At 45.3% G+C, this 25,499-nt stretch overlaps 1 protein-coding gene across 2 annotated transcripts in view; it reads left to right on the top strand.

Moving 5' to 3' along the window:
• Positions 1-25,499, top strand: part of ATCAY (ATCAY kinesin light chain interacting caytaxin) — a 211,236-nt gene that overhangs the window by 129,999 nt on the left and 55,738 nt on the right. For both annotated transcript variants that reach the window (XM_063914851.1, XM_063914852.1), the window contains exons 3-8: positions 772-833; positions 1,220-1,441; positions 9,541-9,726; positions 11,793-11,895; positions 15,936-16,067; positions 24,634-24,720. In XM_063914851.1, coding sequence (XP_063770921.1) covers positions 772-833; positions 1,220-1,441; positions 9,541-9,726; positions 11,793-11,895; positions 15,936-16,067; positions 24,634-24,720 — 792 coding nt within the window. The remainder of the gene's footprint in view (positions 1-771; positions 834-1,219; positions 1,442-9,540; positions 9,727-11,792; positions 11,896-15,935; positions 16,068-24,633; positions 24,721-25,499) is intronic.

Raw genomic sequence — 25,499 nt, forward strand, 5'->3', positions numbered from 1 at the left:
CATGTGCTGTTTGGGGAGGGTTTTTTGGAAGGGACATCCTGCGTGACACTGCAGTGCCACTCCTAGATGGGCCCGGTGTTTGTGTCGGCCACTAGGGTCGCTTATCTTACTCACACAGCGACCTCGGTGCAAATTTTAGGACTAAAAATAATATTGTGAGGTGTGATGTGTTCAGAATAGGCTGAAAATGAGTGTAAATTATGTTTTTTGAGGTTAATAATACTTTGGGATCAAAATTACCCCCAAATTCTATGATTTAAGCTGTTTTTTAGGGTTTTTTGAAAAAAACACCCGAATCCAAAACACACCCGAATCCGACAAAAAAAATTCGGTGAGGTTTTGCCAAAACGCGTTCGAACCCAAAACACGGCCGCGGAACCGAACCCAAAACCAAAACACAAAACCCGAAAAATTTCAGGCGCTCATCTCTAGTCAAGACCCAACTGTTTTAGGCGGCACTTCGGGGGTGGTTGCATGGCATTGAATTCCCCTCTAGTGTCTATACATGGACCATTACTAGAGCCACAACATTATACAGTCACTTTATGAGTTTATTATTTCTTATTGAAAATGTGTTTACACATATGCCATTCAAAATTTATATATAAGTTTAGTATTTGTTCAATTATTTCATTGACGTCATAATAGATTGAGGTATGCATCTAAGGATGGTTATGTTAGTCATTTATTTTTTAAATGTGCACACTCCTAAATTAACTAATATGTTGCATCATTTCTTACTAATATGTACAAAGTATTGCTATCCCACAGGCCTCTCCCTGAAGACAATGGAATGGATACCCTTGGCACGCCCACAGAAGACATTACCTCCTGTAAGTACAGTACCTTGCAATACAAGTGATGCCCCCAGGCAGTGGTGGAAGTACCACAGTTGTGGTGACTACAGGGCCAGGAAATGAGTGATGCCAGTATATCCACTATCAAGGCCACCACTCTTCCCTCCTGAGTATACAGTGGGGCCAAAACATATACAGCAAAGCTATTATGTTCTCAATTCAATGTCCAACAGGGCTGAATAGTATATTTGTCACCCCCTAACTAACCTCACTTCCCTAGTGCTTAGAAGATCAGTACAAGAACCTCTGTATAATGGACTGGCATTCCAAATTCTGCTATTGGTTCCAGTGATAGAATGTTATGCTACTTCCTACTGGCAGTGTACAAGTGTTCTTACATTTATCCATGTTTTTGTATGCAGCCCCGCCAAGCACGCTAAACGTCAGTGACTCCCATCGCAAGCGGAAAACACTTGTAGCTCCGGAGATTAACATCTCACTGGACCAGAGTGAGGGCTCTGTCCTTTCTGATGACTTCCTAGATACACCAGATGATCTGGATATAAATGTAGATGATATTGAGACTCCAGATGAAACAGATTCATTGGAGTTTTTGGGCAATGGAAATGATCTGGAATGGGAAGGTAATTATAAAACGTAGAATCATTTTATACTAATATGTAAGCTTAATTTCATTGTTTTGGTAGGGACAGATTATTGTGAAGTTTAAGCAATGTAGGATTTTTAGCTGAATTTAGATTGAGTAAATTGTTTCAACTGATCTGTCACAACTGAGGGCCTGAGCTGACGGGAGGCAGCCTCAGTTGTAGGGGCTGAGATGTACCGGAACCTGGGAGGTTGTATCAGACCCCTGGACATGTAAGTAACATGAATAATAACTGCCCGAAGGCGTGACCACGACAACTTAGATAAAAGTCAATGATGTTTATTATGACAACTCCGCAACACAGCAGCAGTAAAAGAAAACGTAAAAGTCAGCAAATAATAAATACAGTTCCTGGGTACTACAGGATGGCAGGAGCCACAGGGCACTGGTAGTGTGAGATAGTTCTTATGATCTTCTAGATGGAAAGTCCTTACCAGGCCCGACTGTAGCAATGGAGATAACCCAGGATTGTGCCAGCTGGTGTTCCAGGAAAAGCTGGGTTGCTGAAGGTAAAACAGCTGCTGTGGATACTGGCTGGAACCAGACTGTTGTTAGCACGGAGTGGATACTGGCTGGAACCAGTTAAATAATAAATGAACTTGGGAGCGATGAAATATGAACTGAAATGTAGAACTTGAGAGCGGAGAAATAATAATACCGGTGGAGAGTGGTAAAGTGTAGAAAGGACACCGGCCCTTTAAGGGAAGCTGTACTCTGCTGGAAGCTGAGCTGGAAGCAGGTAATGTTGTAGCTGGAAACAGATGAATCCACAATGGATTGGAGAGTCAGGCTACACCGCAGGTGGAATGCTGGTGCGGGTCTCTATGGTGGAAGTCTTGAGACAGGAGCTGGAACCTGGAAGACAATCACAGGAGAGAGACAAATAGAAACTAGGTTTGACAACCAAAGCACTGACGCCTTCCTTGCTCAGGCACAGTGTATTTATACCTGCAGCAAGGAAGGGATTGGCTAGGCAATTATGCAGATTAACAATACTGACAACAGATTGGAGGAAATGATCAGCTGACAGAATCCAAGATGGCTGCGCCCATGCAGACACTTGGAGGGAAGTTTGGTTTGTAATCCATGTGGTAATGAAAACAGTAATGGCGGCGCCGGCCACTGGAGACAGGAGACGCCAGGCTGACAAGTGCACATACAACCACGCGGACACAGCGGAGGCCGCGGCTGACGTAATCGCCACTCTGACACTCTGCATGCAGAAGCTCAGGGACGGCGGCGGAGGCCGCGGGAGACGCCATGCCAGATGTAATAAGGCGTTACTGTGACAGCGTCTCAGAGAGACAGGAGAGGATGCAGGAATGTGAACATTAGGATAACAGATGGGATCCGGTCCTGGAGCGCTGAGCCAGCCTTAGGAGGCATCTGATGGGTAAGAAATGGCGTCCAGATACCCGGATCGTGACAGCACCCCCCCCTTTAGGAGTGGCCCCAGGACACTTCTTTGGCTTTTGAGGAAACTTGGAATGGAATCTCCGGACCAAGGCAGGAGCATGGACATCAGAAGCATTGGTCCATGAACGTTCCTCAGGACCATAACCCTTCCAGTCAATAAGATATTGTAGTTGACCGTAACGGTGACGTGAGTCCAGGATCTTGGCCACTTCATACTCAACGCCTCGTTGAGTTTGGACTTTCGGAGTTGGAGGAAGTGAGGAATGAAACCGATTCAAGATCAGCGGTTTCAACAGGGAAACATGGAATGTCCTGGGTATTTTTAAGAAGGGAGGCAACTGGAGTCTGTAAGCAACAGGATTGATGACTTGTTCAATCTTGAAAGGACCGATATAGCGAGGTGCAAACTTCATACTGGGAACTCTTAACCTCAAATTCTTCGTGGATAACCATACCCGATCACCCACCTTGAGAGCAGGAACTGCTCGACGCTTCTTATCCGCAAACTTCTTGTACCTGAACGATGCCTTGAGCAGAGCTGATCGTACGCTCTTCCAGATATTGGCAAACTGATGCAAGGTGATATCCACTGCGGGAACAGAAGTTGCTGGAAGCGGTTGGAACTCAGGAACTTTAGGGTGGAATCCAAAGTTAGTGAAGAATGGTGTTGAAGCAGATGAAGAATGATACTGGTTGTTATGACAGAACTCGGCCCAGGGAAGTAATTGAACCCAGTCATCTTGAGAGGAGGACACATAGATGCGGAGGAAGGCCTCCAAGTCCTGATTCACCCTCTCGGTTTGACCATTGGTCTGAGGATGGTAAGCCGTGGAAAACTTTAGCTTGACTTGGAGGACTTGACATAAACTTCGCCAGAATTTGGCTGTGAATTGAACTCCTCGATCTGAGATAATTTCTTCAGGAAGACCGTGGAGTCGGAAGATCTCTTGTATGAATACTTGAGCCAACTTGGAAGCTGACGGAAGACCGGTGAGAGGAATGAAGTGTGCCATCTTGGTGAACCGGTCAACTACCACCCAGATGGTATTGAACTTGTTGCACATGGGTAAGTCTGTAATGAAATCCATCGACAAGTGGGTCCATGGTCGACGGGGAACGGATAGTGGAACCAGTTGCCCCGCAGGCGACTGGCGGGATACTTTATGTTGGGCACACTTTGGGCAAGATGCAATAAACTCCAAGACGTCCTTTTTCAGAGTTGGCCACCAATAGGACCTAGAGATAAACTCCAGGGTTTTTTGGATACCTGTATGTCCGGCAAAACGGGAAGCATGGGCCCAATGCATGAGCTTCTTCCTTAGCATCGGCTTCACAAAACTTTTCCCTGATGGGGGCGTAGAGTCCATCCCTACCGTGGAGAATGCCAACGGATTTATAATAGGATGCTTGTCTGAAGACTCTGACTCATTTTCTTGCTCCCATGAGCGGGAAAGGGCATCGGCCTTGCGATTCTGAGAGCCCGGACAGAACTGGAGTTTAAAGTCGAACCTGGAAAAGAAAAGTGCCCATCTGGCCTGACGAGGGTTGAGACATTGTGCGCCCTTCAGGTATAAAAGGTTCTTGTGGTCTGTAAGTATGGTGATTAAATGAGAAGCTCCCTCCAACAGATACCTCCACTCTTCTAGAGCGAGCTTGATGGCTAGCAACTCCTGGTCGCCAATGGCATAGTTGCGCTCAGCTGGGGAGAACTTCCGGGAGAAGAAACTGCAAGGATGTAAATGGCCATCTTTAGCCCTCTGAGATAACACCGCTCCTACTCCAACGGAGGAGGCATCCACCTCTAGGATGAAAGGAGAGTCGATGTCAGGCTGTTTCAGGACAGGCGCAGAGATGAACCTCTGTTTTAAAAGATGAAAAGCTTGCATGGCTTCTTCAGACCACTTGGACGGGTTAGCACCCTTCTTGGTGAAAGCAGTAATAGGCGCCACAATGGTGGAAAAGTCTCGTATAAACTTTCGGTAATAATTGGCGAACCCTAAGAACCTCTGGACCCCTTTGAGGGTTAAGGGTACCGGCCAATTCTGAATTGCTTGTAGTTTCTCAGGATCCATCTCTAGTCCGGAACCGGACACAATGTACCCTATAAACGGAATGGACTTGACTTCAAAGACGCATTTTTCTAATTTGCAATAGAGATGATTGACACGGAGACGGGACAGAACCTCTTTAACCCAAAAACGATGTTCCTCTAAATCGTTGGCAAAAATGAGGATATCGTCTAGATAGACCACGACATGACGGTATAGAATGTCTCTGAAAATCTCATTGACAAAATGCTGGAAGACAGCTGGAGCATTGCTCAATCCGAAGGGCATGACGAGGTACTCATAATGTCCGTCACGGGTGTTAAAGGCGGTCTTCCACTCGTCACCCTCACGGATCCGGATGAGATTGTATGCACCTCGCAAGTCCAGCTTTGTAAAGATGGTAGCTCCGCTAACTCTGTCAAAGAGCTCAGTAATCAGGGGTAAAGGATAACGGTTCTTGATGGTAATGTCGTTCAAACCTCTGTAGTCGATGCACGGCCGCAGACCACCATCTTTCTTTTTTACAAAAAAGAAGCCTGCGCCGGCTGGGGAAGAAGAAGGTCGAATGAACCCCTTTGCTAGGTTCTCTTTAATGTATTCCTCCATAGAATGCGTCTCAGGCAGAGACAACGGATAAGTTCGGCCTCGAGGTGGAACCTTCCCTGGAACGAGATCAATCGGGCAGTCCCATTCTCTATGAGGAGGAAGGTTATCAGCAGAAGCTTTACTGAACACATCCGTGAAATCTTGATATGGAGGAGGTGGAACATCAGACGACCTGGGGGAGGAAGAACAGACAGGCAATACTTTAAACAAACATGTCTCTGCACAGGAGGAACCCCATGCCAGGATTTGCGTAGTCGTCCAATCAATTGTAGGATTGTGAAGACGGAGCCATGGAAGGCCCAGGACCACAGGATGTGTGGCTCTTGGAATCACTAAAAGTGAAATAAGTTCGGAATGAAGAACTCCCACTCTCAGACGAACTGGTAGAGTCCTTAGAGCAATAACAGTATCAAAAATTTTACTGCCATCCGCGGCAGTTAAGGAAAAGGAGGAAGGAAGTCTCTCGGTGGGTAGGGACCACCGTTTAACATAGGCTTCAGTAATAAAGTTCCCAGCTGCTCCGGAATCAAGGAGAGCAATGACGTTCCGATAACGTTGAGCAACTTGAAGCGAGACTGGGAGATTACAATCATGAGGAGATGGAGAGGAGATCATTACTCCTAGCCGGCCCTCTCCTGGGCGAGCTAGGGTTTGGAGTTTTCCCGGACGTTCGGGACAGGCATTGATGGTGTGAGACGGAGCTGCACAGTAAAGACAAAGAGACTCAGAGAGACGTCTTCGGCGCTCAGCAGGAGTTAAACGGGAACGGCCAATTTGCATGGGCTCATCTTTAGATGGTGACAGTTGACGAGGAGGAGGAGCAGAAGATTTTGGAGCAGATGATCTTCCACGCTCAGTTGCTCTCTCTCTGAAACGTAAATCAACTTTCGTGCAGAGTGAGATTAGCTCATCTAACTTAGAAGGTAAGTCTCTGGTAGCTAACTCATCTTTAATAAGTTCAGATAAGCCATGCCAGAATGCAGCATACAGGGCCTCGTCGTTCCATGCCAGTTCGGATGCCAGGATCTGGAACTGTATCAGATATTGTCCTACAGTACGTGACCCCTGGCGTAAACGGAGAATCTCGGATGAAGCTGAGGTTACCCGGCCTGGCTCGTCGAAGATGCGCCTGAATGTTGACACGAATGCAGTGTAAGAAGATAGCAGGGTGTCGGACCTCTCCCATAATGGTGATGCCCAGTCAAGGGCGGAGCCACTGAGAAGAGAGATGATGTAGGCAATTTTTGTACGGTCACTGGGAAAATTGCCAGGTTGTAGCTCAAACTGAATCTCACACTGGTTGAGAAATCCCCTGCAGAGTCTTGGAGATCCGTCAAATTTTGCTGGCGTTGGAAGATGAAGACGTGGAGCAGAAATGGGTAAGGTGGGTGGGGTTATAGCTGGAGTCACTGTGGTTGACGCACCAGATGCGCCTGATCCACGGAGAGTTGTCTGAATCCCATCCAGCCGAGTAGAGAGATCCTGGAGACAGCGGATGATGTGGCCCTGTGCAGCTTCCTGATGTTCTAGTCGGGCTGCCAGTTCTTGCATCGGCCTGGCCGCTTGATCCTGGTCTCCGGCTGGATTCATTAGGTCAGTGCTTACTGTCACAACTGAGGGCCTGAGCTGACGGGAGGCAGCCTCAGTTGTAGGGGCTGAGATGTACCGGAACCTGGGAGGTTGTATCAGACCCCTGGACATGTAAGTAACATGAATAATAACTGCCCGAAGGCGTGACCACGACAACTTAGATAAAAGTCAATGATGTTTATTATGACAACTCCGCAACACAGCAGCAGTAAAAGAAAACGTAAAAGTCAGCAAATAATAAATACAGTTCCTGGGTACTACAGGATGGCAGGAGCCACAGGGCACTGGTAGTGTGAGATAGTTCTTATGATCTTCTAGATGGAAAGTCCTTACCAGGCCCGACTGTAGCAATGGAGATAACCCAGGATTGTGCCAGCTGGTGTTCCAGGAAAAGCTGGGTTGCTGAAGGTAAAACAGCTGCTGTGGATACTGGCTGGAACCAGACTGTTGTTAGCACGGAGTGGATACTGGCTGGAACCAGTTAAATAATAAATGAACTTGGGAGCGATGAAATATGAACTGAAATGTAGAACTTGAGAGCGGAGAAATAATAATACCGGTGGAGAGTGGTAAAGTGTAGAAAGGACACCGGCCCTTTAAGGGAAGCTGTACTCTGCTGGAAGCTGAGCTGGAAGCAGGTAATGTTGTAGCTGGAAACAGATGAATCCACAATGGATTGGAGAGTCAGGCTACACCGCAGGTGGAATGCTGGTGCGGGTCTCTATGGTGGAAGTCTTGAGACAGGAGCTGGAACCTGGAAGACAATCACAGGAGAGAGACAAACAGAAACTAGGTTTGACAACCAAAGCACTGACGCCTTCCTTGCTCAGGCACAGTGTATTTATACCTGCAGCAAGGAAGGGATTGGCTAGGCAATTATGCAGATTAACAATACTGACAACAGATTGGAGGAAATGATCAGCTGACAGAATCCAAGATGGCTGCGCCCATGCAGACACTTGGAGGGAAGTTTGGTTTGTAATCCATGTGGTAATGAAAACAGTAATGGCGGCGCCGGCCACTGGAGACAGGAGACGCCAGGCTGACAAGTGCACATACAACCACGCGGACACAGCGGAGGCCGCGGCTGACGTAATCGCCACTCTGACACTCTGCATGCAGAAGCTCAGGGACGGCGGCGGAGGCCGCGGGAGACGCCATGCCAGATGTAATAAGGCGTTACTGTGACAGCGTCTCAGAGAGACAGGAGAGGATGCAGGAATGTGAACATTAGGATAACAGATGGGATCCGGTCCTGGAGCGCTGAGCCAGCCTTAGGAGGCATCTGATGGGTAAGAAATGGCGTCCAGATACCCGGATCGTGACATGATCATTTCTGTTGACACTTGGACGTGCAGTGCTAATTCTTATAATGTCTAGACTTTGTCCTGAAATGCAATGTGTTGATTTCATACTGTTCTATGAATACTTTTTTCTTTAAGTCATGTACATTGGCCCTCATTCCGAGTTGATCGCTAGCTGCTTTCGGTCGCAGCGCGGCGATTAGGTGAAAAAGCAGCATTTCTGCGCATGCGTACGGGCCGCAGTACGCACGTGCAAAGTACTTTCACACAAAACTATGCAGTTTTACACAAGGTCGTGCAACGCTTTTCTGTCGCTCTGCTGATCGGTGAGTGATTGACAGGAAGTGGGTGTTTCTGGGTGGTAACTGCCCGTTTTCAGGGAGTGTGCTAAAAAAACGCAGGCGTGACAGGTAAAAACGCAGGCGTGTCTGGGGAAACGGGGGAGTGGCTGGCCGAACGCAGGGCATGTTTGTGACGTCAAACCAGGAACTAAACTGACTGAGGTGATCGCAAGGTAGGAGTAGGTTTGGAGCTGCTCAGAAACTGCATGAAATTTTTACGAGCAGTTCTGCTAACCTTTCGTTCGCACTTCTGTTAAGCTGAGATACACTCCTAGAGGGCGGCGGCCTAGCATGTGCACTGCTGCTAAAAGCAGCTAGCGAGCGATCAACTCGGAATGAGGGCCATTGTTGTTAGCGCAAATTGGCAAGGTAGGTAGTTTACATGCAAACTGGTTGGTTGTTTCTTTATTTATTTTTTTAGTAGTGAAAATTTTATTGCTATAGCATTGCGAATTAAGCTGCTTAATTATTCGATTTCGAGTTTTCTCAAAACTGTATGTCCAGATTGTGCATCTCATTTTTAGTTTAGACTAGTATGAAATTGTAACAAGACTGTAAGCTTTACAATTGACTGTTTATGTGACATTAGATGTTATGAATTTATGTTATCAAGTATTAATTATATTTACATTTTTAGAATAATAAATAAAATAAAAAAATTAAGTGTGACAAAAATAATTGTGCAAAAGACAATATTTTTTTTAGGTTATATGTATGATAACTTATATATAGTAATATATTTGATGATTATGTAAAGTTGTCTGATTCTAGATGACACCCCTGTTGCAAGTGCCAAGAATATGCCTGGAGATAGTGCGGACTTATTTGGAGATGGAGCAGTGGAAGAGGGGGGCACTACAAATGGACGCTTGTGGAGGACAGTAATTATTGGGGAGCAGGAACATCGCATTGATTTACAAATGATAAAACCATACATGAAGGTGGTAACACATGGAGGTGAGCAGTCACTTTATATTGACGTTAAGGGCCCGATTCTGATTCTGCACATGCATCTAAGTCACACTGCGCAATACTCCAAATAGTGTGCGTACAGAGTCAAAGTCACAATTAAGGTGACCAGGAGGCTGTGCACTCTGAAATGTATTGGGTGTTATTGACGGGTGACAGGGAGGTTTCTTAGCATACACACAGAGATGGTCTGTTTTAGGGGTTGTGTTATCGGACTGCCATGGGTGTGTCACTGAAAGTGCTTGGGTACAGAGATACACAAACGCTTACATTGGGGCAGGGGTGCTTTAAGAGAGGAGGAGGCCCGTGTACAGCCTCCTCTGTTCGGGCCCCCTCCTTTCTGCTGGAAGTGCTGTAGAATCTGAGCACTACAGGGCTCAGACTCTACTGCGCATGTGCAGATCTCCGGGAAAATGGCGCAGCAGCCATTTTCCAGGTGGTTTCTCTACTGCGCATGCGTAGAACACTGTAAAAAATGGCAGCTGGGCCATATTCTTGGTGATTTAACACCGCTACTGCCAACGGCGTGTAAATCCAGAGAGTGAGTATTAAAAAAATGAGTGCAGTGTAAGCGGTGGGGGCCCCCCTGGACTCAGGGGCCCATGTGCACCGCACACATTGCACCCATTATAAATACTCCAGTGATTAGGGGCCATACTCCGACAGAGAAACTGCACCTGCTGTAGGACAGTTGCACGTTTTGATGCTGCGACCAATGGTGCTTCAAGACACAGTGGGGCTAATTCAGGTTGGATCGCAACTTTTTGGAATTTTTGCGCATGCACTCACACTTTTCGTGGGGGGCCACAGAAAATGCGATCACCTCTGCCTGTCAATCAGGCAGAGGCCTGTCAATCAGGCAGAGGCGGTCATAGGGGTGGGGTGGTGCAGGCAACGCTCCATTTCCAGGGAAGAGACAGAGCATTGCAGGGGCGGTGCGGCACGAACGGGAGCATATGAGGGGTGTGATCACGGTGGCTGCATGACGTCACACGCAGCCATCGCGATGGGTAAGATGGCGCCGGGTCTCCTGTGGCCGTAGCTAAGCTGCGCCGGCAGGAGGCATCAATAATTTTTACGATGAAGCAGAAATTGCGAGGCGATCGCAATTTCTACTTCATCAAAGGGGGGAGGCTCCGGTCAGTATGCTGGGTGGCCATGCCCAGCGATGGGGGCGGCCCCCAGCATGCGATCCAAAAGATAGCACATTCTGCTGATTACCAGAATTTGCTATCCTTACTGAATTAGCCCTCGTATTTCAGTGTCTAATCATGCTGAAAGTAGACGTCTGACTCACAATCATCCACTTAGTGTTTACATTTACCTAATAAAGTTACCTTTTATTGATGACAATAGAGAACATTTTAATTGATAATTCCCAGCAAAAATGAAGTTTCAGATGAAGTTATATTATATCAATAAAATAATAAAAGCATACCTGTTCTTTGCCGAGCATCCAGTCCAGCAGGTTTTGCAATATCTTAAATCCCTTTCGATCCAAGTTCTCAAAAAGCATGTCTCACAACTTTTGCCCCACCTGGGTCGGGACCCTTGCGCACAATTCGAAAAGGGTGTGTGTCCTCGGCTGAGTGGGCACGGTCTCGCAACACGACCCTATATTCAGCATGTTTGGGGCATGCCCAGCGCTCGCTGAGCAGCCCCCGACTCAGCTCTCTGCACTGAATAGATACTGTGCGCATGTGCACAACATCTATGCAGGGGATCACTCCCTGCTTTTGCAGAGCAGAGCAGCGGGTGATCAAAGCCTCCCCAACTTCTCCCCTCTGCCCTCGGGACAGCAGAACAGTGTCCCATTAGTGGGACTGTCCCGCTGGAATTGGAACAGTTAGGAGGTATGAAAAAGTACTCTCAGACTGAGGCATTGTAGGATCTGCCAGATTATATGATCTGGGAAGACCAGGTAAGTATTCTCACCTGAAGCCACACAAAACATAATTTTTCAATATGTACATAGCTGTCCTTTCTATCCACATAAACATGCATTTGGTCATTCTGTGACTTATTTATGTTTATTTTTATCTCCTATGCTGCAGGTTACTATGGCGAGGGTCTTAATGCCATCATTGTATTTGCTGCGTGTTGTCTACCAGATAGCAGCTGTCCAGATTACCATTACATCATGGAGAATCTTTTTCTGTACGTAGAAATGACATTGTTGTGAACATGTGGAGCTGAGAAAACAAAACAACCTATTTTTACATGCACATAAATGTACTAGTGCCAAGATGCAGAATGCATGTTTCCAAACAAGATGCATTAAAGATTGGTGGTTTACAACAGTTTTGCAGTTACCTCAACAATGCATTCTGCTATTTGTAGGCAGATAGAGGAGGGTGAAAAAGTGAAGAAAAAGCAATCATTGATTTAATTAGACCCTTGTTTCTGGCGCATTACTGTGCCCACAAATTTGGAAAAAAGAAAGAAAGGAATCTGTATTGTTGACGAACGTGAGAAGAAAAACTCTATCACATAAAATATAACTTTTATTATGGTGTAATTAAAAATAGGATGTAATAGATTATCCCAGACTACAGTGAAACATAAATGTTAAAATCACAAGAACTAACATAAGAAGATTGAAAATTGTGAATAAAGAGTTTAAAAACGTGTCCACGTGTTTTATAGTTCATTCCACCACTCGGTCACAGTCTGTATTGTGATATTATCAGTAACTGAGCCAACTATTTATCAGAATTGTAATTTTACTATCAAAAAATCTGAGTATATGTAGTATCTTATAATCATGCACCACCTACTCATTAGTAGGTACCTTACAGGAGCAGTGGCGTAAGTTTGTCCCAGTTGCCCGGAGGCAAGAAAAATATTGGTGCCCCCCATATATATAATACAGTACACATATTTGCTCCTGCATAGCAAGCCTGCAGATTCTAACTATATGAAGCTACTACAAGACCGTTGCAACTAGGCAGATCTATGTAGGGGTCCAGCCACACACTACATAGATCTGCTCAGTCCCTCCCAATGCTGATTATTTCTCTGACAATTAATTTGCAAGTGTCATATCCAGGATTAGAACCCACAACCTATTACACTGGAAGCATGCACCTTACTGATGGAGATATCTGCTCTTGCATAGGAAGTATGAGAATTCCAACTACAGTATATGAAGTTACTTGTTATTGTCTGAGAAATCACTTCATATAGTTAGAATTCTCATGCTTCCTTTATAGGGGCAAATAGCTTCATCAGTAATGTATCTGCTGCAGTGTATCTATAATAAAGAGTGTGTGATTTGTAAGGTGTAGTGACTAGTGGGGAAGTTGGCTAACTCCGTTGCCTCCCAGAGTTCTGCCTCTGTACAGGAGAGCATCCATTGTCAAGAGGCTACAAGTGAAGGTAAGTATATTTATAATGATCGAGCTTCAGTTGGAAAATTCCTGCAGCTGTAATCCTTATTATCCAAAGATATACAGTATCCTGTGATCATACACCAACTTCTCATTAATAGGTCCCTCACAATAGAGCATCCATTATCAAGAGGCTATGAGCAAAGGTAAGTGTAATTATAATAACCGGACTCCAATTGATAGATATTAGCAGGTACCTCTCAGGAGAGCATCCATTATCAAGAGGCTATAAACAAAGGTGAGTATGATTATACTAATCAGACTCCAATTGGAAGATTCTTATAGATGTTGATACCGTGCATACATAATCCTGATCTAAATTCAATCACATTCGTAAAGATTTTAAAGTATTGAAATGCCTCGCACCCACTTATTGTACCTTTGGAGAAATATTCCTTTTCATTAGGCTAAGAGTGTGGGTTAATATATTTTTAAGGGTATAATAACCCTATCTTTACACGGTAACCAACATACAGATATTGTTGCAGAATCTAGTCGTCCAAAATAGGTTCTAAGATTTGAAACAGAATCATAAATATACACCCAGATATAAGTGTCAGTAAAAAATATAGTGTGACCGAAGTGGTTTGGTTTTTGTGGAAAAATTCCAAATGTATACTTTAATTATATATTCTGGGTTGCACACATGCAACTGCTTAATGTTCAACAGTCAGTCTCATATTGTGCAGATAAATTAGTAATCAATGTTGTCACATGTGGCATTACTCTCCATTGATACCAACAACAGTGCCTATAGGTTTTTTTTTTATACCCACTAATTATATTCATGGGGGAATAATCCCCTGTTCAGTTGCCTAGGGTCCCCCTTTGCTGCAAAGATAGACTCAATAGTTTATATATATCTTAAAGATATTGTACGGAGTATCATCCATTGAGTCATTAATCCTGTTATAATCAATTTATATGCACTATCCACACATAGATAGTCACTGTTTAATTCAGAAAATATTGTCTGTGGCTTCTTTGATATATTTTATTTACTCAGGAAGCTGTCCTCAGATTCATAACAGTTACCAATTAATTAGTTACAATATCATTATAGTGATACTTTTCATTAATGTCAGCTATTCTCTCAGTTGTATTCCAGACTTCCCCACAGTGTGTCGCTGTTGGTTAAAGATATGCCTGTTGTAGCTGCTCCTTTATATAATTCAATTCACTGTCTGAGTTACTAATACATTGTAAACATTTGAGTAGCAATGAATCAGATTTGTAAATATATCTCTGATTTCCCACAGTATATTGCTCTCAGGATTAATGGTACTTATCACTACTGTTTCATTATATGATGTAGCATAGTACTAAAATGTACAAATTAATAAGAAGCTGAAATAACAATGAGTCAGATTTTGACCTATTTATTTATCTTCAAGGGGAAACAGTCCCCTATTCACTTTTCTAGGGCCCCTTAAGGTGCAAAGCTAGACTCAATAATTTATGTATATCTTAGAGATAGAATATCATTCATTGAGTCATTAAATAAGTGGGTGCGAGGCATTTCAATACTTTCAAAATCTTCACGAATGTGATTAAATTTAGGTCGGGATTATGTATGTACGGTATCAACATCTATAAGAATCTTCCAATTGGAGTCTGATTAGTATAATCATACTCACCTTTGTTTATAGCCTCTTGATAATGGATGCTCTCCTGAGAGGTACCTGCTAATATCTATCAATTGGAGTCCGGTTATTATAATTACACTTACCTTTGCTCATAGCCTCTTGATAATGGATGCTCTATTGTGAGGGACCTATTAATGAGAAGTTGGTGTATGATCACAGGATACTGTATATCTTTGGATAATAAGGATTACAGCTGCAGGAATTTTCCAACTGAAGCTCGATCATTATAAATATACTTATCTTCACTTGTAGACTCTTGACAATGGATGTTCTCCTGTAAGGTACCTACTAATGAGTAGGTGGTGTATGATTATAAGATACTACATATACTCAGATTTTATGATAGTAGAATTACAATTCTGAGAAATAGTTGGCTCAGTTACTGATAATATCACAATACAGACTGTGACCGAGTGGTGGAATGAACTATAAAACACGTGGACACGTTTTTTAACTTTTTATTCACAATTTTCAATCTTCTCATGTTCACATATATGTTAGTTCTTGTGATTTTAACCTTTATGTTTCACTGTAGTCTGGGTTAATCTATTACATCCTATTTTTAATTACACCATAATAAAGGTTATATTTTATGCGATCCGAGTTTTTCTTCTCACGTGCGTCAACAATACAGATTCCTTTCTTTTTTCCAAATTTGTTGGCTCTATTTGTACTGTAGTTGACAGCACCCCCTAAATTGATAGAATATTTATTAAGACCATAAAAGGGGCTCACCAGTGAATGTAGGGCAATAAATTCCGTACACTCACTACATTAATTCATACGGAGTGTGCAGATACTAAACCTTTGTGCATTACTGTGCCCCCAAAGTACTAGCATCTTGATGTGTTACTTGTACATGTTCTTCTATAACTATTTTCTTACTGCAATCATTAGGAAGTTCAGGAAACACTTATCTGAAATGTTGAACAGCCATATACTATTGAATGTAATAGCGTCTGAGTTTGCTGGAGGTGCGGGATGCCGGCCAAACCCAAACATTTTTTTTAAAGCGGCAGTCATTTACAAGACATAGTTTTGCCTGGTAAATGACTGCTGCTTTAAAAAAAGTCCAAGTTCATCCAGCATCCCACGCCTCTGGCAAACTCGGGAGCTGTTGCATCCCGTTTATAATCTCACTACCTCTTCTTGGTTTTGACAGCTATGTGATCAGTAGTTTGGAGCTGCTGGTGGCAGAGGATTACATGATTGTTTACCTGAATGGTGCCACACCTCGGAGGAGAATGCCTGGGTTAGGATGGTTGAAGAAATGTTATCAGATGATAGACAGAAGGTGAGTTAGGAAGTGTGGCATTCACCCTCATTGAACGAATACACATATGGAACTATGCTTATAATACAGTAATTCATTCAGGGAACCACAAAAGTAACTGGAGAAAATCCATGCAAGCACAGGTTACTACTTTTGCCACAAATTGGAATAAAATGTGTATAAAGCTGCAGATTAAGCATAAAAAGCATGGCAGCTCCAGTGACCACTGTATGCTTACAATGTAAGATGTGTGGTGCAGTTAGTATCTATAGATCTACAGTGTATAGATAGTTAAATGATCGACATGCATTAGATTGACATGATCAAAAGGTCAACCTGTAAATGGTAGACAGTGCTTATGGTCGACAGGTACAAAAGGTCAACATGTTCAAATGGTCGAAATGCCAGTGGTCGACACCCATATGGTCGACACAAGTTTGTTTTTTGTTTGTTTTTCACAACTTTTTCATTTCTGTGCAGAGTGCAGCAGTAGCGGAGTGAGGCACCTTGCCTTCGCTCGCCATTCAAGGAGATGCGGTGCACTAATTGGGGTTTCCTGTGATCTGACAGTAAAAACAACACAAAAAAGTAATAGAGAAAACGTTGTGTTGACCTTTTCATGTGTCAACCTTTTATAGATCGATTTAATAACCATGTCGACCTTTTGTCCACTGTAGATCTATTGAACCGAAACCCTTGTAATAAAGCATCCAATCAACTTTCACATGTATTAACTAATTGGTCATCACTACTTCCACTGATAAAATCTTCCATAATCTGACTACCCCTACAGTGATAACCCCTTTTCTATGCAGCTGATGAAATCATCTTTCTTCACAGTAGATGACATCCTGTACTTGTCAAATGCACAGTCCCGAAAAGATCATTATCATTAACCTTCCATTTATCCATGCAAAGCTTGAGCTGCCTTTTCCTTGCTCAGCTTTTCATTTCCTCGTCTCCCTCTGTAGCAATAGACTATCCTCTTTACTCTCAATAAATTGTAGTGTCTTCTGCAGCAGTTTTAAGTAGGTGAAAGGTTTATAAGATTTACTAGCTGGAACCAATATTCATACCCCCCAACTGTCCTGATTTTCGCGGGACAGTCCTGTTCTTTGTGGGACTGCCCGATGTCTCACCCGCGAGCCGCAGTGTCCCGCGGTGGGGGGGGGCAGTTGGGGGGCTCCTGTCACTCACTGATATGCGCACATTGTCTATTCATGAGTGACAGAGGGAGAGGGGGCATGCCAGCAGCTCACAGAGCGCTGTGCATGGCCCCTCCAGTGACAGACAAGGGAGGCATGGCTTACAATCGTGGCATTCCTGCCAAGCTCCACCCCCTTCGAGGCCACACCCCTTTTCCCAGAGTGCACGTGTCCCGCTTCTATGAAGAAGAGAGTTGGGAGATATGAATATTTATCATTATTATTATTACAATTTATATCTCCTTAACCACTTGCCTGGCATGCAAGTGCTCTATCTGACCTGGTCACACAGGATGCGACCAGTCAGATAGAGAGTGTTAGCAGCGGCAGGGAAGAGAAACTTCCCTCCGCTGCTGCTGTCAGAGGGACCGGAAAGTCTCTCTGCCTCCCTGCACTCTCCCCACTGATTGCCTTGCTGCCGATCACTGCTGATCGGTCAGCACAGCAAGATCCCCCCCCTCCAGCGGCTGCAGACAGTGGCAGCTGCTGGGGAGAGTAAATTAACCCTCCCAAGCCACCCCCAGACCCCCCCCCCCCCCCCCCTGTATACCTGCAGGCTGTCCCGGCTTTAGCCGCAATGGTTGCAATGTTCCCAATGTTCCGAAGGTCGCGATGTTGCCGATCAATGTTTCGATGTTTGGGGAATTTTTTATTTTACAAAAAAATATTTTTTCTCCTTTTTTTTTAACTAAAATCATTTGGGATAGGGTTAAAGTCATGTTCTTCACCTAATTCACTCGTAAGAAAGAGACAATTTCGGAGCGGTTTTTGGCGAAATAAGTGGTTAAGTGGTTAATTCATTTAAAATTCCATCACACTTTACACTAACACGGCTTCACAGCCTACACTATACTGATTAAATGGAACATGCAGACCTGTGTAGAGGCCTAATTGGAAGCCCCCACTCCCAGAAGACTCCACCCAAAGGAAAATGCTTATAGCAAAGTGTGAATACAAGGCCCAGTACACCCACCTCTAATACCCAATGATTTTCCGTTTAACTACAGACTGAGAGTTACTAATATCAATTTACCTAACAGTGTTTGGCAGAAAAGACATATAGCAGATGCAGAGATGCTGAGAGTATGAATCCAATTTAAGTTCCAGACTTAATTATACAATTAAAATAAATAACCAATAGCAACAATACCCAGGGGTGGATTGGGATGCCGGGACGCCGGATCAGTCACCGTTTGGGCGGTCCCGATGTACCCTCACTGACCTTTACTCCCCACTTTGCCAGGCTGGCTGGCTGCCACGATAGGAGCTCAGCTCCGATCAGGCAGTGTTGGGAGACAGCTTCTGATGGGACTCTCGCTGCGGAGGTATGGAACCACCCCCCTTACCGAAGGCCGCATCCAGCCATCCACCCCCTGCCCCTTGCTGTGGAGGTGCGGAACCGCCCCCCTTACCGCAGGCCACATCCAGCCGTCCACCTCCTGCCCCTTGCTGCGGAGGTGCGGCCCTGTCCACCTTACCGCTGGCCGCATCCAGCCGTCCACCCCCTGCCTCTTGCTGCGGAGGTGCGGGCCCGTTTCCCTTACTGCTGGCTGCATCCAGCCGTCCACCCCCTGCCCCTTGCTACGGAGGTGCGGCCTATCCACCTTACCGCTGGCCGCATCCAGCCGTACACCCCCTGCCTCTTGCTGCGGAGGTGCGGGCCCGTCCCCCTTATCGCTGGCCACATCCAGCCATCCACCCCCTGCCACTTGCTGCGGAGGTGTAGCCCCGTCCACCTTACCGCTGGCCGCATCCAGCCGTACACCCCCTGCCTCTTGCTGCAGTGGTGCGGCCCTGTCCCCCTTACCGCTGACCACACCCAGCCACCCACCCCCTGCCCCTTGCTGCGGAGGTGCGGCCCCGTCCTCCTTACCGCTGGCCGCATCCAGCCGTCCACCCCCTGCTTCTTGCTGCGGAGATGCGGGCCGGTCCCCCTTACTGCTGGCTGCTTCCACCCCCTGTCTCTCGCTGTGGAGGTGGGGCACAACCCCCCTTACCACAGGCCGCGTCCACCCCTGCCAGGGACGTGCATTCAGGGGAGGCAGTGCCTCCCCTGTCATTAATGAGTAAAATAATACAAAGAAGATACTTATGACACATATTCTGTGTCATAAGTATCTCCTTTATTATTGTAATCATTATAAGGTGTAAAATGGGGTTGGGAGGCACCGATCGTGGTGTCTCCCATTGTGAATGGGAAAGGTATGCGAGCAGGGGGCGGGCGCGGGCGGGGCCAAGCAATGGGCAGGAAAAGCCCATTGAAATTACATGGGAAAGCGGCACCATTAGAGGTGCCGCTTTCATACAGGGACATGCTTTCAACCTATGAAAGCACACCCCTGTGAGTGAGGCCACAGTGATTGGCCAGCGGATCCGTCACTGGATCCACTGTTAATCACTGTGTGGGCGTCGGTGGAGGTGCGGAGGTGCGGGATGCGGCGGAGGTGTGGGCGGCGAGATGCGGTGGAGATGCGGGTGGCGGTGGCGGCGGCGGGACATGGCAGTCAGGGCCATTCTGCAGAGTTTGGCAGCGGAGCGGTACCCATTTAAAAAATAGCGCCTCAGCGTCATTTTTGAAATTCAAGATGGCCACCGCGAGCCAATCACGGTTCACCGTGTCATCACCCTGCCCTTTCCCGCTGACTTATATAAGTCAGCGCGAGGCAGCGGCTGTCAGTCCGACGGCGGAGGAGGAGCAGAGAAGAGCTCCTGAAGAGAGAAGATGCAGTGGAAGTCCTGGATGGGCGGCGGCTATGCAAATGAGCTTAACAGCCGCTGCCCACCAGGTGAAGATGCTGGAAGCCCTGAGAAAGTGGCAGCCATGCAAAAGAGCTTAAAGGCCGTCGCCTCCCAGGTGAAGACGCCGGAAGCCCTGGGGAGATGGCGCCCCCCTAGGTGAAGACGCCAGAAGCTCTGGGAAGGCTGTGGCCATGCAAAAGAGCCTAAAGGCCGCCGCCCCCAGGTGAAGACCCTGTGTAATAAAACTTTTTTAAAGACTATGTTGTGTGTGTTTTCTATATTTTCTTTACAGGTGGACTACAGGTGCCAGCGGGCCCTTTATGTCCGGGCATGCTGGCACTTGTGGTTCTCCAAGTGGCAGCATGCTGGGGCAGGCTTTCTGGGACCTGTAGGCAACCTATAAAGAACAATATTAGCATACAATGAACCCCGCACCCACCGCTACCAGGGGTGCGGGGCATAGCACTGGGCTATCAGCCCAGTGCTGGTTGTTGGTCGGGAGGGGGGGACCCCCTTTTAATTTTTTTCGGCGGCCCCACTTTTCAAGGAATTCCAGTCCTGGGCTGACTGGCTTGGGGTGGGGGGGGGGGCACTTTAATGTCATGGCAGGGGGTCCCTGCACTGAGTGTCTCCCCTGTTAGGGCATTACCCCCCCTGGCTGGTTCTGCCTGGTGCTGGTTTTAGTGATGTGTGGTGGGACTACACTTTTTTTTCCCCCTCAATGGGGGTGGGTGGGGGGTGTTTAGCTGCAAGTGCCTCCCCAGCCAGTAAGCTCACCGCACATCACTGCCCCCTGCCTCTCGCTGCGGAGGTGCGACCCCACCCCTCTTACCGCAGGCTGTGTCCACCCCCTTGTCCAAACCCCTCTGGACCATGCAGGTAAGAGATGGATGAGCTGCTGGAGAAGAGGGACATATTATTTACACACAGTCCTTTCTGTATGAGCCTACTATTGAGTGATGGTGGCCGGGACCTGTGAGCTGCAAAGAGGAGGAGGTGATATCCTTGTTCTTTATTGTAACTTATTCTCATTGAATGAGTCCCTTACACTCCCGCCCTAACCACTTTTTCCCACCACTACTCCAAGCCAGCCCCCCTGCTCTCCACCACTACTACCCCAGTCTGCCCCCCCATTCTGCACTACTACTACTACGATCCTGCCCCCCCTGCTCTCCCTTCTATTACTCCCAGCCTGCCCCCTACTATCCACCATTACACTATTTACAGTCAGCCCCCCTGCTCTGCACTACTATTACTCCCATCCTGCCCCCAACTGTAGCACAATTACCCTGAAGTCACAGATGCAACTGCAGCAAAAGAAGCAAGGAGGCCCGTAACTGTGTCCAAATCCAAATCAGACCCTGTAAGGAGGGATCCCGCCTCCAACCGACCCCACCCCTCAACAAACCCTGCCCCCATTAGGGCTGCTTCCATAAGTTTACCGGGCTGCTTTTCCATCCCAATCCGCCCCTGACAGTATCCATTTAAAAAAGTTTTGTAATTCATTGTACTGTACTATGGTGGTCATTCCGAGTTGTTCGCTCGCTAGCAGTTTTTAGCAGCCGTGCAAACGCTATGCCGCCGCCCACTGGGAGTGTATTTTAGCTTAGCAGAAGTGCGAACGAAAGGATGCAGTTTTAGAGTAGCTCAAAACCTACTCAGTGCTTGCAATGGCTGCAGACTGTTCAATTCCTGTTTTGATGTCCCGAACACGCCCTGCGTTCGCCCAGCCACGCCTGCGTTTTTCCAAACACTCCCTGAAAACGGTCAGTTGACACCCAGAAACGCCCACTTCATGTAAATCACTCTGCGGCCACCAGTGTGACTGAAAAGCTTCGCTAGACCCTGTGTGAAACTACATCGTTTGTTGTAATAGTACATCGCGCGTGCGCATTGCGCCGCATATGCATGCGCAGAAGTGCCATTTTTCCCCCTCATCATTGCACAGCGAAAGAATGCAGCTAGCGATCAACTCGGAATGACCCCCTATAAGATGTGTTAATACGACCAAGTGGATGTAATTATGCAAATGAGAATGTGGGTACTTAAACACTGTTCTTATGGTTAGTGACTCCACCCCTTGATGAAGTTATATACAGTATGTGATGAAAGAGAGGCTAGGTCAGTGGTTCTCAAACTGTGTGCCGTGGCACCCTCGGGTGCCTCAGTGCACTTGCAGGGGTGCCTTGGGTTGGTGGTCCAGGACCATTTCAATTTGTTTATGGCTAATGTAATAAACAAAACCAGTGCTGGGGGCTGTCAGTCATAAAATATGGAGACAAACAGAAGCAAGTCCTGTCCCTCACCACACAACAGAACCTAAGGATGACATGTAAACACAATTTACTTCATTTAACATTTCTTTCTAAATTTCTCAGTGAGAAACTTTTGTCCTAGGAGTGCTGTGAAAATAATTCTAATACTCTCAAAAAAGTTTGATAATCACTGGGCTAGGGTATGCAATGGCTTGTGAGATCAAGGCTTGGCTTTGCCATATACAGTGGGTCTTGGAAGGGTGCTCGTTCCCACCAGGACAGACTGATCAACAAGTATTGACTTATGTTTCTTTCTATGAATTTATAGCCTAAATCCTTTAGCTTGTTGTTCCAGACTTTCTGCCTTCGCCTCTCTTTGTCTTTGGTACCAATGAACACCAAGACACCCATGGCTTCCTCTGCTATTCCAGATAATTTGTGAACCCATACCACAGTATGTCAAATTGGATGCCTGGAAGAGAGCAAATTGTTCAGAATTTTAACTTTATCACCTGGCATTTGTCTGGCCGTAACTACACTCTTGTTCTCATCTTTGTTGTAACAATCTTTGCATTGTTTCATAATGAAAGTATGTTGTGATGAAATGGGGGGAGTCAGGACACTGAAGATAGGGTTTTAGCCTGCTGGACTGCCCTTCCCATCCAGTCTGTGTTTAACATTGCTTGTGTGGTAACCATGTATATATGCATTTTATGTCTATTGTGCAATTATTAAATGTTTACTGGTGCAGTTGTATGAACTGCTTCTATTGTGTAAATATGCCTTTTGCACTGTTAGTTGTGCAGTGTGTTTTTTGCCTTTGCATCTATACACAGACACATTCTGCTGTAGCAAACATGGAGTCCGCAAGGAAGCTGAGAATTGACAGAAGTATATGGGCAGACCTTAGTACTGTATGTAAGAATGTGAGAGGGTCATGGAGAGGGTCAGGTAGGCAAGTATGGGTTTAATGGGTTTGCAAACACAATTCAGAGGAGTTACTTTTTATAACACAAGGTTCCGGCTTCAGATGGACTGGTTGCAGGGGGTGACGAACATTCAGCTGCAAGTGGATTCTGAAATCTCAATATATTTTACTACTGCATATCCCTACCAAAAGCCAGAGTACATTAAGGTAATTTCCTACCATGTGGTAAAGGAGTGACGCATGTGTCGCAGCACTGGTATTGTGCATCCAAGGGCAATGATGGTGGTGAAAGAAAGAAGTGTGTAAATATTACATAAATACAGTATGTAATCCCACAAAATTAAATCAATTTTGTTTTTAATTTATGGACAACATAGTTTGATCTAGCCAGGATTCAGCAGGATAGACCCCAATATGCCCTGCTCCCATCAGAAGAAACTTTCTGTACTGTCATTGCATTTACACAAATATGATAAAACAGCATTTGCTTTGTGCATCTACAGTTTGCAAGGTTATTAGTGACCTGTAGTTTGTGCAAATCTAATATATTTCTAAAAGAGCAGCTACTGTAAGTCTCATTTTATAATATTTATTGCTCGTGTGATCGGTCTCATCTGCTAAGCTATAGATGACCAATAATATCAGTTAATAATTAATAATACTAAGGGTGGGATGTACTAAGGATAAACAGTGGTCAAAACTCTTAAAATTGTCATTTTCTGCATTTTGACTGCATTCTCCAAAGGCTCAGAAGTGAAACTTTCTCATTTCGGAAGAGCTGTCCTTTGCAATTTTAGTCAAAAAGCTATGTGCATACCAGAGTTTTATCACCGCTATGCACAAGATAATTGTCGGGATGCACTGAATTCAAAATGCAATGCGTAGTACATCTTGCCCCAAGTCTTGAGGCTAAACAAGACTGTTATCGACTGGCTTGCTTCCTGGAACAGAGTAATAGTACAAGCAGCTCCTGCAAATAAAAGTGATGTGGTGCACTGACAAAATTGTATTCATACAAAAAAGTCTCACTTTTGATGCTAATGTTCTTTTAGCTTCTAACTGCCATTGTGACAAAATGATAACAAAAGTACAAGAATGTTGCATTTTCAATATGTTATTAGACTAGTGCACAGGTTCTCAAACTCGGTCCTCAGGACCCCACACAGTGCATGTTTTGCAGGTCTCCTCACAGAATCATAAGTAAAATAATTAGCTCCACCTGTGGACCTTTTAAAATGTTTCAGTGAGTAATTAATGCACCTGTGCACATGCTGGGTTACCTGCAAAACATGCACTGTGTGGGGTCCTGAGGACCGAGTTTGAGAATCACTGGACTAGTGGATTACTTGTATGTTCATAATATTTTATGTGAAGACATTTGGCAGCCTGCACAGGGAATGTGTTTACGTTTTTATTCTGAGACGCACAAGCACTTATAATGACAGCTTTCTTTCCCGCAGACTAAGAAAAAATCTGAAATCTTTAATCATCGTCCATCCATCCTGGTTTATCAGGACAGTATTGGCCATCTCCAGACCATTTATAAGGTTAGATGTTGTACCGCTAAACTGACCCTTTTTCCTATTCAAATCTCTAATTGTTCTTGTTTCTAATCAACCTGTTGTATAAGTCTGTATAAATGCACTTGTTTATTTTCTCAGCAAAAAATTGTAGTTCCCAACATAATCACAATACATTCTGTAAGTTTAGTGCTTTGTCATGTTTATACTGAAATGCTTTCCATGTTAAATTTTGTTTATATGTGTTCAGACCATAGTTTCCAACTTTATCATACTCCTCTCTGGAAGAAGCCCAGAGAGAAGAAGCAATTTGGCATGGTAAATCCTGCGAATTGATGGTCCTTGAGGAAGGGGCAGGGCTAAAGTGGCAGTGATTTGAATAATTTTAGCCCTACCCCCTCCATATGGATAGTGATTTTTGGCATCTACGTATCTTACCCGCTTCACTAGGAAGCAGACGAGATGGGGGAGGGGCACTCACTCTTCCGGGGGTGTGGAGGACTACCCAAATCACGAGTCTCCTGCAACTTCCGGTATAGTAGGTACGTATGGTTCAGACATGTTGCCAAATGTAATAGGATGCGAGTTTGATAAAGTGCTGATTTTTCTGTGATTTAGCAATGGGATTTAAAGCAGCAATTTTTTCTTTTATAGGCAAAACCAGGCTGGTATTGCCCTATCTTCATTACTGCTGAAGAGCTGGGTATTTTCTTAACAGAGAAACATCTTGAATAAGCACATGTAGCACTAATGAGGGTATAATTAAAGTTAGCTAGCAGCCATCTTAGTTCACAATTCTTGCATCC

The sequence above is a fragment of the Pseudophryne corroboree genome, chromosome 1, assembly GCF_028390025.1.
Source record: "Pseudophryne corroboree isolate aPseCor3 chromosome 1, aPseCor3.hap2, whole genome shotgun sequence".
In the NCBI taxonomy this organism is placed as follows: Eukaryota; Metazoa; Chordata; class Amphibia; order Anura; family Myobatrachidae; genus Pseudophryne; species Pseudophryne corroboree.